Source organism: Cimex lectularius, unplaced genomic scaffold (assembly GCF_000648675.2).
Source record: "Cimex lectularius strain Harlan isolate CLEC.00 unplaced genomic scaffold, Clec_2.1 scaffold124, whole genome shotgun sequence".
Lineage (NCBI taxonomy): Eukaryota > Metazoa > Arthropoda > Insecta > Hemiptera > Cimicidae > Cimex > Cimex lectularius.
Window position 1 is genome coordinate 373,458 of NW_019392703.1, and position 18,209 is coordinate 391,666.

General features: G+C 34.4%; 2 protein-coding genes across 2 annotated transcripts in view; one reads left to right on the top strand and one right to left on the bottom strand.

Annotated features, from left to right (window-relative positions):
• Positions 1-15,047, top strand: part of LOC106666334 — a 30,337-nt gene extending 15,290 nt beyond the window's left edge. The window contains exons 3-4 of the mRNA XM_014393439.2: positions 14,127-14,321; positions 14,392-15,047. Coding sequence (XP_014248925.1) covers positions 14,127-14,321; positions 14,392-14,537 — 341 coding nt within the window. The 3' untranslated portion in view covers positions 14,538-15,047. The remainder of the gene's footprint in view (positions 1-14,126; positions 14,322-14,391) is intronic.
• Positions 1-18,209, bottom strand: part of LOC106666298 (annexin A13-like) — a 46,683-nt gene that overhangs the window by 22,257 nt on the left and 6,217 nt on the right. The gene's annotated exons all lie outside the window — the stretch shown is intronic.

The window sequence follows — 18,209 nt, forward strand, 5'->3', positions numbered from 1 at the left end:
TCCTTAATAGCAGAAGCAGCATCTCTGTAAAAGCTGGGTTAATTACTTTGAACAAACCTCCCAAACTGAATAATTTATACATCGGTTCAATTCGGTCAATACTGTCAAAAGCAATCATAAAAGTCGAATTAAATTAATAATGATAATGATAATAATGAAAATGAAGGATGTCAGAGTGTAATATAATGTAATTAATCAATCAAAGTTGTCTACAAATTGGATATCAGCCCGATTGTTATACCTAATTTACTGATTTTGAACGTTTTTGCTAGAGTACTCTAAAGATTTGCAAGGTATAAATAACACACTAATTGGATTATGTAACAAAAGAAGTTAATATATTTTACAATCCGGGGAGGTTGTTTTAGAGGAAAGGTGTTTTTTTTAAAAAGACGTTAATATATAGTAAAAAATTAAATAATTTAGGAGTAAACATTGAGATTGGGCTACTATCTAATTTCTAGCTATGCTAGTTTCAAATGGTGACAGGGAAGGAATAAAATTTGTCCAATAATTGCATTATAAAGGTGGTTTTAGGATTTACGCAAACATGTAAGGATGATAGCATTTGTCACTTTTTATTATTATATAATTTGCAATAGGGGAGGTTCTTGCAATTATAAAATGTTTTACACAATAATGAAATATTAATATGTATATAACCTTTGCCATAAAAGGACTGACATCGAGGCCGACGATAGTTAAGAAAGGAAAAAAAATTGGCGATGGTTTTGGGATCTACGCAAACATATAAGGGAATTACCATTGGTCCCTTTTTGTATCTGTTCAACAAAAAAACAAAAAAAGAAAGAAAACCTGGCGCTCGTTAAAAAGAAACACTGTATATGTAATATAATTAATAAGGTGTGAGAGTAATGTATTTAATCAATGAAATGTAACTAGACTAGGCTAGGCAATCTAGAAATCGATTTTGTAATAAAAGGACCTAAATATATTTTATAATTGGGGAGGTTATTTTGGAGAAAACGTGTTTTTCAAAATGAGAAGTGATATTCTATATAAAACATCCAAAATTTAAATAATTTAGGTATAAACGCTACTATCCAATTTCCAGCCATATTAGTTTCATGTGTGAGAAATCAAATTAGTCCCATATTTCCATTTTGAAACAGGATTATTATATAATTTACAAAAGGGAAATTCTTGCAATTATAAAATTTTTTACACAATAATAAAATATTAATAGGTATATAACATTTGCAATAAAAAATATTGACATCGAAGCCGATGATACTTTACATAGAAAAAAAATTGGCGACGTTTTGGGATCTACGCAAACATGTAAGGGGGTTATCATGGTCCCTTTTTTGTATCTGTTGAAAAAATAAAGAAAACCTGGCGCTCCTTAAAAAGAAACCCTGTATGTGTAATATAATTAATAAGGTGTGAGAGTAATGTAATTAATCAATGAAATGTAACTAGACTAGACTAGGAAATCTAGAAATGGATTTTTTAATAAAAGGACCTAAATATGTTTTACATTTGGGGAGGTTATTTTAGAGGAAATGTGTTTTTCAAAATGAGAAGTGATATTCTAGCAAAAAACCCAAAATTTAAATAATTTACGTACAAACGCTACTACCCAATTTCTATCTATGTTAGTTTCAAATCTCGAAAATAAAATTAGTCCCATAATTCCATTTTGAAACAGGATTATTATATAATTTACAATAGGGGAGATTCTTGAAATTATAAAATGTTTTACACAATAATAAAATATTAATATGTGTATAACATTTGCAATAAAACGGTTGACATCGAGGCCGACGATAGTTAAGAAAGGAAAAAAATTGGCGATGGTTTTGGGATCTACGCAAACATATAACGGAATTACCATTGGTCTCTTTTTTGTATCTGTTCAACAAAACAAAACAAAAACAAAAAAAAACCTGGCGCTCGTTAAAAAGAAACCCTGTATATGCAATATAATTAATAAGGTGTGAGAGTAATGTAACTAGACTAGGCTAGGCAATCTAGAAATGGATTTTGTAATAAAAGGACCTAAATATATTTTATAATTGGGGAGGTTATTTTAGAGGAAAGGTGTTTTTCAAAATGAGAAGTGATATTCTGTACAAAAAATCCAAAAATTTAAATAATTTACGTACAAACGCTATTACCCAATTTCTATCTGTTAGTTTCAAATCTCAAAAATAAAATTAGTCCCATAATTCCAGTTTGCAACAGGATTATTATATAATTTACAATAGGGGAGATTCTTGAAATTATAAAATGTTTTACACAATAATAAAATATTAATATGTATATAACCTTTGCCATAAAAGGACTGACATCGAGGCCGACGATAGTTAAGAAAGGAAAAAAAAATTGGCGATGGTTTTGGGATCTACGCAAACATATAAGGGAATTACCATTGGTCCCTTTTTTGTATCTGTTCAAAAAAAAAACCTGGGGCTCGTTAAAAAGAAACTTTGTATATCTAATATAATTAATAAGGCGTGAGTGTAATGTAATTAATCGATCAAATGTAACTAGACTAAGCGAGGCATTCTGGAAATGGATTTTGTAATAAAAGGACCTAAATATATTTACAATTGGGGAGGGTCTTTTAGAGGAAAGGTGTTTCTCAAAATGACAAGTAATATTCTAGCAAAAAACCCAAAATCTAAAATTTTCTTAAACGCTATCTAATTTCTATCTATGTTAGTTTCAAATGAGAGAAATAAAATTAGTCCTAGTAATTCCAGTATGAAACAGGATTATTATATAATTTACAATTTGGGAGATACTCGTAATAGTAGTTTTTTTTACATAATAACATCTATTATGTAACATTTGCAATAAAAAATCGATGTCGACGTACTTGACGTTTGGAGTCTACGCAAGCATGTCAAGGTAGGCCACTTATTTTATATATTCAAAATATAAGGAAAAATCTCCTGGTGTACTTTATAAGAGACTTGTATATGTCACTTTTTCTCCTACTTATCAGTCCCCTCCCTAAGCTGAAAAATTGTCAAATCGCATTGTATGCCGACGATATTGCCCTATTTAGTTCGGCCTGGAAGTCAGAAACAATTGTGAGGAGACTAACTGAAGGTGCAAATAGGATGTCTCATGTAACAGGTGGAAACTCAAAATAAATTCCCCCAAAACTGAGGCCATACTTTTTACCAGGCGTCGCCCCATCTTTAGACACTAAGTATTTGTTAACAGCTTGTTAATTCCATGGGATGAAAAAATCAAATACTTAGGCGTTATTTTGGATATCAAACTCAATTTCTCTAGTCGCGTAAATGAAATCTTAAAAAAGGGTAGGTGGCTACGAGGTATCTCTTTCCGCTTTTGTCCCACAACTCTGGACTCAATTTCAATAATAAACTCCTACTTTACAAAGTTGTGGTAAAGCCTGTCCTCCTGTACGCCTTCCCCGCTTTACACCTCCAGATCAAATTGGAAGAAGTTACAGTGCACACAAAATAAATTTCTGAGGCTGGTAACCTCTTCAAGCCTCCTCCATGAGAGTACAGACATTAGAATGATAAACGACGAAGCTAAACTAAAAACCTTTTCAATAATTGGAAGGTACCCAATGAATACCATTTGGAAACACAGGAGAATAAAACATATATTAAACTAATAATCAGGCTAATATATGGGTAAAGATATGCATGTGTGTGCGTATATGCACACTGCAATCTTGTAAATTATGTATACGAACATGTATATAAATATACATGCTTTGCACATTTGTTTGATTAATCTTCTAATTTATGATTATTTATTAATTATTATTTGGAGGTCGTGAGATGAGGTCTGGTGTGGCGTAGGTTATAGAAAAGCATTTTCTTTATCGTGTCAACGTTTCAATCTTTATTGAGATCATCTTCAGGGCTCAGTGTTTGTTTTCCGTGTAGATGTGTCATTCTTGTCTGTCGTGTTGACAGTCACAGTCATTCAGTCGCGTCACTCTCAAGAATGACACATCTACACAGAAAACAAACACTGAGCCCTGAAGATGATCTCAATAAAGATTGAAACGTTGACACGATAAAGAAAATGCTTTTCTATAACCTACGCCACACCAGACCTCATCTCACGACCTCCAAATAATAATTAATAAATAATCATAAATTAGAAGATTAATCAAACAAATGTGCAAAGCATGTATATTTATATACATGTTCGTATACATAATTTACAAGATTGCAGTGTGCATATACGCACACACATGCATATCTTTACCCATATATTAGCCTGATTATTAGTTTAATATATGTTTTATTGCCCTGAAGATGATCTCAATAAAGATCGAAACGTTGGCACGACAAAAAAAATGGTTTTCTAAAACCTACGTCACACCAGACCGCATCTCACGACCTCCAAATAATCATTAAATAACAGTCACTAAACACCACACACTTCTAATTTATTAATGTATTTATCTTATTTTTTATTTATTTAATTGGATTAAACTTAAATTGATTATCCTATTTATTATGCCAAGTTACTGTTATATTTTATTATTTTTATGTTGTTATTATATTTGCACATATTTACTCCTGTGACATTGCTAAAGCTACTCAATTCAATATGTTCCTTATTTCATTTTGCTTGTATCCTATTTTTGTGGGGGTTTTTTTGTATTTTCTAAGAGCACAATATTGTTAAAACCTTTATATTTAGACTAGGGATGAAATTGATCAATTGTAACGGAATTTAATAGTGCCCCGCCACTTCCCCTGAAACTTAAAGGAATGAGTTCTATGTAAATTTATTACGAATAAATCAAATCTATCTATCAATCTATCTAGACTTGTATATGTAATATAATTATTAATTTGAGAGTGTAATTTAATTAACCGCTCAGATGGTACTAGACTAGGCAATGCTGTCGCGTCAACGATAGTTTCTAGAGTCATTAATGAACTATGAGCAGTGCAATCTCCACTGCATCTCACGATTCCAACGGTTTCGTTAATTATTATTTAATCAACCGGATTGAATAAAAAGCGTGGGCCCGTGCCGTGGAGGGGTTACAGTTTAGATCATTGACCGAGGTTCTCGGTGTTGAGCAAGAACTGTGAATACATGTGCGCGCGCAGTGCCCACCAACCTCTCCCACCGTGAATACAGTTGACCACCCAACCCAAGCAAGCCCTGGCTCAGTTTTTTCCCCCCACGACGGGACTTATATTGGATTCGCGGAAACTTTATTGCCCCCACGACGGTATCTATTTGTGCAATTAAAGTGTAATCTAATAGTCACGTCTGTGACCGATGGAAAAATTACGGGCCGGCATGACCGCGGATATTCTCATCACACTCATCGATATTGTCCTGCTTGCATGATAATCTACTTCCTTTCCAACGTCCCCCATTGCAGATCGCACATGCCGTAGATTTACGTTGACGATTCAAAAATTCCACGGAGAAATGATTCTCTACGACGAAAATATTCAGTGAGTAACATTCTTCATTATTTGCTGTAAAACTGCAAATCCGTTTAATTGCACGCCATATGGACACCGTGTTCAAAATCTTAAAAAAAAGGGAAGCAGTTGCTCTCATTCCTACCCTTAGCTTAATTCTAACCCCACATTGTACATACGCTCACAAGAAAAAAAAAATTGACCAAAAAATTTATTAACCCCTTCCTAATATCAAAATCAATCATAGAATGTCTTAACTTGTTCTTTAGTAAGCTTAACTTACCTTAGCTTAACCTTCCATTAATCTCGGAAAGCAAATGTTTACTTTATTGGATAAGCAGGTAATATTTTCCAAAATTCAATTATGAAAGCCTCTTTTCTAAAGATTTATATATAAATAGAATTTGTACAAACAAAAGCTTATTATTATTACTTTTTGTTTTACATTTTTTAATGTTACTTAGAGGTTTCCAACCTAATGGCTGCTAGATTGCATTATTTATCCGTTTCTTACAACAAGGCGTTTGAATATATGATTTATTCGTTGTTTTTTTTAAGTGCATATTGTTATATTAATGGTTTTTTTTCTACCATACTAACCTAAAAACCTTCACATGCGTACTTAGTTGCCCAACTTGTTCGTTGCTTACTTATTCGTGTTTTTGCCGTTTTAATATTGATTTTTCCTTAGGAAACCCTTCCTTGTAAAGATTTGAAAATAGAATGGCTGGAAATTGAATTGCAGTCCAGGGTTTCCGAGATTACCAAGACAGAAATAGCGTATATAACACATTCAATTGGATTATGTAACAAAAGGGCCTAGTTTAAAAAAAATCTAAATAATTTAGGTGTAAATATTGGCCTATATCCAATTTCTAACCATGTTAGTTTCAAATGGTTACAGGGAATGTTTATACCTAATTACTTAGATTTTAACGTTTTTGCTGGAGTTTTATAGAATTTGCAGGAGAGAAATTACATATGTTACACCAGTATTTGGATTGTGTAACAAAAAGACCCATTTTAAAAAAAATCTAAATAATTTAGGTGTAAATATTGGCCTATATCCAATTTCTAACCATGTTAGTTTCAAATGGTTACAGGAAATGTTTATAGCTAATTACTTAGATTTTAACGTTTTTGCTGGAGTTTTATAGAATTTGCAGGATAGAAATTACATATGTTACACCAGTATTTGGATTGTGTAACAAAAAGACCCATTTTTAAAAAAGTCTAAATAATTTAGGTGTAAATATTGTCCTATATCCAATTTCTAACCATGTTAGTTTCAAATGGTTACAGGGAATGTTTATAGCTAATTACTTAGAGTTTAACGTTTTTGCTGGAGTTTTATAGAATTTGCAGGATAGAAATTACATATGTTACACCAGTATTTGGATTATGTAACAAAAGGACCTATTTAAAAAAATCTAAATAATTTAGGTGTAAATATTGTCCTATATCCAATTTCTAACCATGTTAGTTTCAAATGGTTACAGGGAATGTTTATACCTAATTATTTAGATTTTAACGTTTTTGCTGGAGTCTTATAGAATTTGCAGGATAGAAATTACATATATTACACCACTATTTTGATTATATAATGAAAGGACCTAAATATATTTTACAATTAGGCAGGTTATTTTGGAGGAAAGACGTTTTTTAAAAATAAGACAATTAATATTCAAGCAATAAACCTAATGGTTTAGTAGTAAACAGTCCAGTTTTTCCGAGGTCAACAAGACAGAAATAGCATATATTACACATTTAATTGGATTATGTAACAAAAAGACCTATTTAAAAAAAAAATCTAAATAATTTAGGTGTAAATATTGGCCTATATCCAATTTCTAGCCATGTTACTTTCAAATGGTTACAGGGAGAAAATATAATTAGTCCAATAATTGCATTATAAAGCAGCAATAATGTATATTTTAAAATAGGGGAGGTTCTTATAATTGTAAAGATTTTTCACACAATATGACGTAATACTCTAGAGAATTGGAAAGAACCTTTTCTGTAAAATGGAACCACTCTAAAACTATCTATGTAAAATTAGTTAAGGGCAATTTTTTTCTTCCCTGTATACATTTTGAACTAAAATGCCTAGAAATTGGAAAGTAGCCAAATGTTTATATCTAATTACTTAGATTTTAACGTTTTTGCTAGAGTATTCTAGAATTTGAAGGATTGAAATAACATATATTACACCAGTACTTGGATTATGTAACAAAACGACCTAAATATATTTTACAGCAGGTTATTTTGGAAAATGTTTTTTAAAAATAATACGTTCATATTCAAGCAATAAACCTAATAATTTAGGAGTAAACATTGGCCTATTATCCAATTTCTAGCCATGTTCGTTGAAATGGTCGCAGGGAAGAAATAAAATTAGTCATTAGATGTAATATTCTAGAGTATTCAAAAGAAGCTTTTCTGTCAAGAATAACCACCCTAATTGTAAAATAGACAGTTAGGGGCAATTTTATTTCTTCCCTGTAAACATTTGAGCTAGCATGGTTAGAAATTGGAAGTAGCCCAAGATTTATATCTAACCCACTTAGATTTAACGTTTTTGCTGGAGTATTCTAAAATTTGCAGGATAGAAATATCATATATTACACCACTAATTGGATTAAGTAACAAAAGGACTGAATGTATTTTACAATTCTGGAGATTGTTTTAGAAGAAAGGTGTTTTGCAAAATGAGAATTTATACCAAAATATAAATAATTTAGGTACAAACGCTACTATCAAATTTCTATCCAAGTTAGTTTCAAATATTTACAGGGAAGAAATAAAATTACTCCTAATATATATTTTAAAATTAGATAGGCTCTTTTAAAGGAAAGGTCCTTTTGAACATTTTAAATTTTTACAGCTTATTGTGTAATTAGAAAAAAACTACAATTACAAGAACTACTATAAAAATATACACTAACGCTGTTTCACAATGTAATTATGGTCTAATTTTATTTCTTCCCTATAAACTTTTGAAACTAACATAGCTTGAAGAAATTGGACAGTAAGCCAATGTTTTACTCCTTAATTATTTAGATTTTACCGCATTTGGTAGAGTATTACGTCTTATTTGAAAAAAAACAACTTTCACCCAAAAGAACCTCCCCAAATGTAACATATATTGTTAGATCCTTTTGTTACATAATACACTTCACTTTTTAATTCCTTTTTAAAAGCTTTATTTTCGCCATGTAAGTATAACTTACTGCAATGATATGCCTTCGCTAATAGTTACGCAAGGAATCCATCTTTGAGTCTAAAAATACAAACAATTAGGTTTCTCTGGTGGGAGAGAGTGATTGCAAATGAAGCGCATCCTTTCTAACATTGTAATCTGATATTGTCCTGTTGCTTACACATTTTACTTATATACTTGTTTGTGGGTTTAAAGATTGAGTAAATACATATTTATACCTAAAAGGAATAATTGAATTAGCCCTTCCACAGGTTGTGAATAGGCTCTGCAACTCACTTTTTTCTTTTTTTAAAGGGGGGTTCGCTATAGCAGAGGTTATATAAACCCTCTGGGTGTCGGTGTTTTTGAAAAAAAAGCCCATTTGTAAGTATGTCGGGTTCGAAAGGCCCTGCATTCGAGCATTTTTAGGATATAATTAAAGTGAAGTTTCAACGTATTATAGATAAGATCAGTAGGTCCATAGAAGGTAAGCCAAAAAGCATTTTGGATATAAAAAAACCTCAGAAATATTTTGGTTTGTCGCATTGTTGATGGCCTCAAACTTGGCAAGTATAGAACAACACAGATCTATATACATCATTAAATATGTTGAGTTTAGCTGGAATGTTATTATTTAACATTAGAATCCATTATACTTAGTGGCCTATTAGCCAAATTACTTCTTTCAATTAATTAATCTTTTTATGTAAGGTTTTGGTTGAAATGAAAAAGTTAGTGTCACGAGCGGGATTCGAACCCAGGACCTTCGGCTCAGTACGCCGCTACTTCTCCAAGTCACAATAGCTCAAGTGGTTAGAGCAGGGACGTATTGAGCCGAAGGTCGTGGGTTCGAATCCCGCTCGTGACACTAACGTTTTCATTTCAACCAAAACCTTACATAAAAAGATTAATTAATTGAAAGATTTAACATTAGGTCAGAACAATTTTTTTTTTTTTTTACGAGGGTTCACAACAGCAGAGGTCATATAAACCCTCAGGGTGCCGGTGTTTTTGAAAAGAAGCCATTTGTAAGTATGTCGGGTTCGAATGCAGGGCCGCTGGATTCGAACCCGGGACTTTTACCTTACAGTGATGAGCGCCGTGTCAACGCCTAAACCGTTGCGACCACCGACCCCCTTGCATTGCATTGAAGCCAAACTTAAATTTGGCAGTTCTCGGGATACTGAAAATTCCGCTGAGGACCCGCCATCAATTACATTCACACTAATAAATACATTCAAACTGACTCGAAACTTTTGTACTATATGTACAATTAAAATTCTAGGAGGCATCGGGTTTTACACCGGTGTCTCACCCATCATCACTCTACAAATATATATAAAATAAAACCTTGGCTGGTGGGTCTGTGACTCTTCATTCCGCAACAAACCTACCCATTCATTGAAATACATGGTAATAAAAACATTCTAGATGGGAAAAACAACGTGTAGAAAGCCATGAAATGCGGCCATATGCATTTATCCGCTTTCAGGTATACAATCAAATTTTCACTACCACTACTGTACCTTACAATATCTTTGATATTCATAAACAACAACTTTTTCAGTGTGGCACCAACATTTCCTATTCTACCAACAAGTTTGCCCCTACCGCCATTTTTATTAAATAGGAGATGTACAGTTAGTCTGGTGTGGCCAATTAGTACTTGGGTCACACTGCTAGGTTGTTATTTACATGTCTATTTGTTGCTTAATATGTTTGGTTGCCTTTTTATCATTTTAGAGTCATAAATGTCTCCATTTACAGTTTTACTTTATTACAGCTTTTTTATTCTTTTCGGTTTCTGCTTAGAATAGAGGCCAGAGAAATTTTTCAAAGAATAATCAATAGTAGCGTCAAATTGCGCAAAGAATTGCACAAGGTTAAAATAGTAATCATTCCAATATTAACAGTCGCAATTGTTTTTGTTTGTTCTTTAGAGCCGTTTTATAGATAAAAATCTCAGATTAGCCAACAATTGTTTAAACAAGTTTTCACAAGATTATCTGATTTTATGCCTCGGGAAATTCTCAAAAAAATCTATTTATATTGAAATTATCTCTCTGCGGTTCTAGGTGAGTACAAATTAGAAGAAATTCATTGATTTTTATGTTTAATTGGACTGTCTACAATAATCACACTGTTTTAGATGGATGCTATTTGCATCATTTTGCTTCTTACCGTAGACAAAAATCAGATGTCCTAGACAAAATATCTATATTTTTATAGTTCACAAATATTTCTCAAAGATTTTCTCGATTTGCTTTGTAATGATTTACTCGTACCTGTCATGCACTATTAAGTGTCGACACTCACACGAGTGTACTACCTATAGAATGTTGGGATGTTCCCATAACTTTCTCACTTTTCTTGTTCTGTAACGGCGGTAATAATAATATAGATTGTGATATCTGATAACTAGTCAGTATAGAGGGTTGAAGCACGTACTTCGCCAACAGCCAATATTAGCCAAACCCAATGTAACTTGGCAGCACAAGCTACTCGAGTCGTACAGTCACCCAGTATCTTGGTTATCACCTGGAGGCCAGATCCGCCCAGGGTCCGGAGCTCAAAACACATCCTGATTTCAAACATAAAGTACATCCAAATGGGCTTTTTTTCAAACACCGCAATCCCGGGGTTGATTTGACCTCTGCTGTTGCTGTCATCATGACCTTCGGAACGTAAACATAATTCAAGAGGTATTATTAGGAAAGCAGAAATAAAATGTAAAATAATATAATATGGTTATTTCATATTGTCCCCATAAACATTACACCAAAAAAATTCAATGAATATAATTATATTTCAATGACATAGTAAATGATCAAAACGCATTCAGGAAAAAATTTAATATTAAATCCAAGTACAAATGTTCCAAACCTATTTAATTTTTACAACTGCACATAGGGCACTTTTCATAGGGTTTAACTGTTTTTTAAACTATATATGGTTGATCCTGTTCCATCCTTTTCATAGTCAAATAAAGCTTCGCACTAGCATAGTTTCTCCCTAAACAGACAAAAACATTGAATCGTGTATATGTAACTAACCCGTCCTTAACCTTTCCTAAGCCTAATCCAGATAATCCTTACCATACCTAACCTAACCTAACCCGTCTCTAATTCTGACCTAACTCAATTCTCTTTCAGGTAACGCGAAATTGATGACACGGCAATGAACGCTCACCAAAAATTGTGTATCCAGCTAAAAATTCAAAAACGTTACCCTAGCACAATATCAGCTATATCTGTTTTGAAATTTTTCGATTTGATCATTTCTCCTGGCCCGATAACGGCGAGCGTGCGTCAAACCTTGATTTTTGCCCTTATTTGAACATATTTACAACCGTTACCGGCCAGTATTGTACAAAAACCGGATTTTCACATGATTCGCAATCGAGAAACGTGCCTACAGATTTTCTCGTCCGGTTGAAAGGGTTCACACGTGGCCTCAAGGTGACACCATTTGGTCGATACCAAGTTTCGCAAGCCTCCGGCCGTGAAACATGAAAAACGGACATTCCCTAAATAAGGATTAAACATATACAAAAAGAAAGGAGATATAAATCATATTTTGTTCTTTTAAACATTAAAATCTTAACATAAATGATTCACAACTACACTAAAGCAGTTAACAAATATGTCAGTTTGTAATTTTCTTAATTTGACGATAACCTCTAATTCTAAATTTGCCAGAAATTGTTTTATTTGATTTTTTGTAAAGTTATTTTGTAATTTAACTAATTTATGACATATCTTTTCAAATAAACGGGCGAATTGTATATTTTACGAGTGCGTATTATTTATTTTTATCTTATTATTATCAATTCGCATTCGATTTGTCCACATATCAGTAATTTTTATATTGCGTTAATGAGCAAGTATCAATGTTCAAAGGAGAACTGTCCCAAAATGTCGAAAGAAAAGACAATGAAGCATAAGTTAAATAAAAAAGGTCCGCGCCACAAGCAAAAATTGAAAAAGTGATGGATGGATAATAAAAAAAGTGCGAGGGAGGAAGAGAGACACAGAGAGAGAGAGAGAGAGAGAGAGAAAGAGAGAACGAGAGAGATAGAAACATATGCATAGTGCAGGATAGTCAGATAGATAAAAAGACAGATAGAGAGAGAAAGAGAAAAATAGAGAGAAAGTAGGAGTTAGAAATATACAGACAGGTAGCTAGCTAGCTAGATAAATAGATAGAGAAAGAGAGAGAGCGAGATAGAGTAGTTGATAGAGAGAGAGAGAGAGAGAGAGAGAGAGCAGGAGAAAGATAGACACATATGCGTAGTGCAGGATAGTTAGATAGATAAAATGACAGATAGAGAGAGAATGAGAAAAATAGAGAGAAAGTGGGAATTAGAGATATATAAATAGCTAGGTAGATAGATAGATAGATAGAGAGAGAAAGAGATAGAGAGTGGTTGAGAGAGAGAGCGAGAGCAGGAGAGAGATACAAACATATGCATAGTGCAGGATAGTCAGATAGATAAAATGTCAGATAAAGAGAGAAAGAGAAAGTGGGAGTTAGAGATTTACAGATAGCTAGGTAGATAGATAGATATATAGAGAAAGAGAGATAGAAAAAGAAAGAAAGAGAAAAATAGACAGAGAGGGAGTGGGAGATATATAGAAAGATACTAGATAGATAGAAAAATAGATAGATAGCTAGATAGAAAGATCTAAACCTAGATCTAGATAGATATCATCTCTAGATAGAGATGATACATAGAAAGGTAGATAAATAGAGAAGGGAGGTGGGAGAGAGTGTTGGAGAGAGAAACAGAATCATAAAGAAAGATAGAGAGACAATGAGAGAGAATAGGATGGAGGATAGATAGAGGAAAAGAGAAACATACATCGATAGATAAGGATAAACAGAAATCGGTATTTACAAGATTGATAGATAAAGAGAGAGTGAGAAAGAGTTGGAGTGAGAGATATATACAGACAGATAAAGATAGATTAGTATTGAAAGGGAGATAGATAACCATAGAGATAGATGGAGAGAGAGAGAGAGAGAGAGAGAGAGAGAGAGAGAGAGAGAAAGAGAAAGAGATAGTGAGTGAATGAGAGGGAGAGCGACAGGCGTGGATGAGTACGGAATGACATTGTAAGATTTCCTCCTGTAAGGTTAATGATGAGGGTTGGTTGTTTTCAATATTTTGGACTGCCTATCCAAAAACGCGAGTAAACTAAAAAAATTAAAAAAATAAAACTGATATAATCACATATGCGAAGCAAGTACCTCAATATCTATTGGTAATGTGATTTGTCCAACCGATATGTCCTCTTTGTAGGTCGTGGACGAAGTGCCAATCTTGATATTTATCATCCCGTTTTTTTTTCTGGCATGAATTGTGGTTTCTAGCAAAACAGTATAATTTTGAATTTGAATGGATAAATGAAGGTTCAAATTTGTGCAAATGCGTGTTCAACTATTGAGGGATTAAGTAATGACTTGTTAATAGAACATGACTTTTTTTTTAAATTGTGTACCTTGTGTTTCAGGGGATGTTTTGAAGCCGAGCTGGAAGGCAAGGAGGACAAATAGAGATTTCAATACTATCACGGAAACACTGTTCTACAGCATGGGTCTGGTTGTCGACCAAGCTGTACGGGAAGGTGATGCACCATCTTTCACCCCTAGATCGAGAAATGGTCACATTAGGCACACAGACTGTTCCCAGCTTTCTAAGAAACAAGGTATTTATATCATTGGAAACTTTTACTGTTTTATTTTTATTTAAACAATTTCTGTTGTTGTTTTTTTCAGACCTCATTGACATCACGATTAGAACAATGGCGCTTTTAAGGCAGAACCAACAGTTGCAGAAACAGTTAACCGCCCTACAAATGGAGACGAGGGCTTTTGTACGGGAAACAAGGCAAAAATACAAAGACGATCTCAATTCGCGTTAAAGTTTCCGCGAAAATTCGGTTCTACGACTTTAACATTTTTATTTATGTACACTATCAACCAATTTTGTTTACAAATTTAAATAAATTAACAATTTTTTATTTCGATTTAATTGAAGGTTTGATACGTTTTGGGCTGGTCCAAACCGAAGCAAATGATTTGCTTAAGATGGCTGTGTATTTTAAAATTATACCTGTAAGGTCAGTTTACATGAAGGAAGCATAAAATTCCATTAGAACAGAATTTAACCACACAGTCTGTTTGTAATTTTACACACAAAAAAATAAACTACCTTTGAGATTTTCATTTAAATGCAAAATCTTCAAAAATGAGTTCCTTGGGAAAATTATTTTTTATAGTATGTTTAAAAGGCCTCATACAAATTTAACGAAGAAAAAAAAACAAGCAGAAATTGACATAAAAGCAAGCTAGGCGGCTAAGGCTATCTTTGGCCTACCTCTTATCTACTGTAAAACTTTTTTTCATATATATTAACGTATAGAAGATATGAGCTTTTTTTTGGTTTTTTTTTAGTTTAATACAAATTTATAAACTTTTATATACAGATTTTCAATTATAAAATTAAAATTGTCACGGTACTATGTGTATAAAGGAAAACCTATGTTATTTGCAATTAAATTTGTGGTTTAAATGTTTGTAAAACATAACCTAAAAATTTTTGTAAATTAGTTATTAATTCGTTTTATGCCTAACATTTAATGTTAATTGTTAATTTATTAGGGTAATTAATTTAAAAGCGTTAATAACGAAAACGTTGTATTGTCCTTCAGTTTAATGAACAATTTATGTCTAAGTAATGCCAAAAAAATATATATGTATATAAATTATGTCACGAGTAATAGAAGTTTTCCATTTAAAAAAATGTATATTAGTGACATTAATCGACACCTTTTCGCGGCCCAGATGAATCTCTTACAAAATTAAATGATTAACAATAGTAACAACGTTTAATTATTAATTTGCCTCAGGGGATTATATAGAAAAAGAGAACAGTTGAACAAAGGGGTATTTGTTTAAGTTTATACATTCCAAAGAGTAGATAAAGTTATCAACGATAGATCCGTATAAAGGTCTTATTGTTAAAATGTAACATGTACATATATAAATAAAAAGTTGGCTTTTTGTCGCAGACACTAAAAATTAATTGCTTTAAAAGTGATCATTTAATGAAAACCTATTTTGTTTTTTGCGTTTTAAAGAAATATTGTAAATATTGATTCATGTGATTTTGTTAACGAAAATACGTTACATAGTAACGTGGTAGAATTTAAGACATAATAATAAAAATATGTAATATTGATATACATATTTTACGTTTTTACATTTCAATGTGTACGCTTGTATGTAAGATTCAATCACAAATATATACTTTTGCATTTCCAATTTATCTATGAAATAAATCCCAACTCGGAAACTATGAATATCATATTGCATGAAAAGATATCTAATTTGTAGTACAGTACATGTCGTAATAGTCTCGCAGCATTGACAGGTTTTGTAATTTGGAATAAATTACCAGCAGGCTTGGAAAATCACACCCTACGGGTATTGGCAGTCAGTGAGTATTTCAGGCAAAAAGACAAACTGAAAATGAGGAAATAGTGAAATTAACTAATTGGACATAAACAATCCAAGAATCTACTAGCAAATTTTAGAAGGAAAGAAACAATAGAATGCATCAAAGGAAGTGGGACAAAACTATGAATCCTGACTGAATTCTTAACTAGATACTGCACGTACTGAACTGGCATCTGAAGAAGATTGGCTTAACCCAACACGGCTCGTGCAGATTCTGCAAGGAAGCATACGTTCCCAAATACTCGGTCGTCCTTAAAAGACAATGAGGATCTTTAGCGTCCGTACCTGGCTCGTGGCCTTAGCGGACGTTTTGATTCTCAAGATGATAGATGACGCACCTCCACTCGCGACCGGATTGTGTTACAGGCGCGAGCGTTAGTGTAGAAGTCGTCCCAGGCCCGAGGGGCCATGACGAACCTCACTACTCTCTTGCACATTCCGAGTACATCAGACGTAAGCCGCACGTACAGGACTACCCTAGGTGGCTGAAATTCATCAGCCTGGTCTCCCATGAACTCCCTAGATAGAGAAGGCTCTATCTCCCAGAGTATTGGGGGCTCCTCCAGTGAAAGAACGTCCGGATCCACTCCGGCCGCGGTTTTGTTTAAAGTGGAATTGCTAACCACCCCCTAGAGGAGACTGCCTTCGGCAAAGGAAGCCCATGCAGCAACCACTGCCCACTATCAATTCCCATCCGACACTTCTCACGCATTCGAGGGACTCCTTCAGCGAAGCATGAGCGTCATCAACGCTATACGCTTCGATGGTCCGATCCTTCGTATCCCGTGAGGCCGGGGTTGTAACGAAGGTCATACGCAAGTGCTTGGGCGGAGGTCATAGATAGAAGAACAGCCTCTTCTCTAAATTCCCACCAGTAGCATCGCCTCTAAGCTACTACGCATTCCCATGTAGCAGGGTTGGTCTTTGGAACCCCGTCGTACAGATGGTTATGCACCCTCCTCCGTCTATGCAGACAGGATCTGGTACCCTAACCCTCGTGTGCCTCTGTTCAATCATCCGCCGTCCGCTGCCGACCCGGAGGCCGATACGAATCCAGCTTGTGCTTTAGAGAGGTTGCCACGCCCTCAAGGCTGCACCATTATTTTGCTCCTGGATACCCCCCTTGCATCCAAGGTTTGGGTGAGGTCTCACGGAAATATACCGAAGGACCTGGATTGAAAAAGGGAAGTGAACAAGGACACGAGGCTTTTCAGGCTGCACCCCCCACCTTGCTCACACTGTACTACCCATTGTCACCGTAGTTCCACATTAAGTGGGCTATGGCTCCCCTAGGTGGATCTCTGCAAGGAAGCAAAGGAGACACCCACACACCTTCTAACCAACTGTGGCGTCTCGTTTTCCCTCCCGCAGAAGGAAGTGTTTTGGAATGTACAACGTAACCGTAGAAAAAATTCAATCACGAATCAAGTTCCTTGATGAACTAGGACTCACCGGTGTGCTGTTAGTACCGAACGGAGATGCAATAACTCTCCAAGGGCGCAGTATATTACTCACCTCGAGTAATGCATATATTTACATACCATAATCTCAGTTATGGTGGTGGAGTTCTTGATACACCTCCACCATCCTTTACACCTATGATATAACTTGACTGCGGGTTGATGGGGTACTCAATATTTCTTCTTCGGCTCTCTCAACACACTCTACGGTTACAAAACTATCATTATATCATTATACAATAAAACAACCCTGTTTCCTCCAAGAAAATGAAGGGCACACTCCCTCCGAAGCACTCGCTCCCAGGTCAAGCACAATTCTCAAGTAGCATTCCTGCGCGTTTTCTATATGGAGCCAAGGAACTGCTCCCTTCAATTGGGTGGGACATATTGAGCAACTTTTCCATGCCGGACACATACGCATGCTTTGGCCCAGACGTAAGTGTCCATGCGACAATTTCGTCATTGATCGGGTGACCCTTCTACCAGTCCCTCCGAGAGCCACCTATCGACAGTGCTCTTGATAGGCGCGGTCTTCTCTGAGCAAGGTGTTCCGGAGGTTGGGACGCCTTAGCGTCCCCCTTTATGTATGCACAAAGCAGAGAGTTTATAAATCTA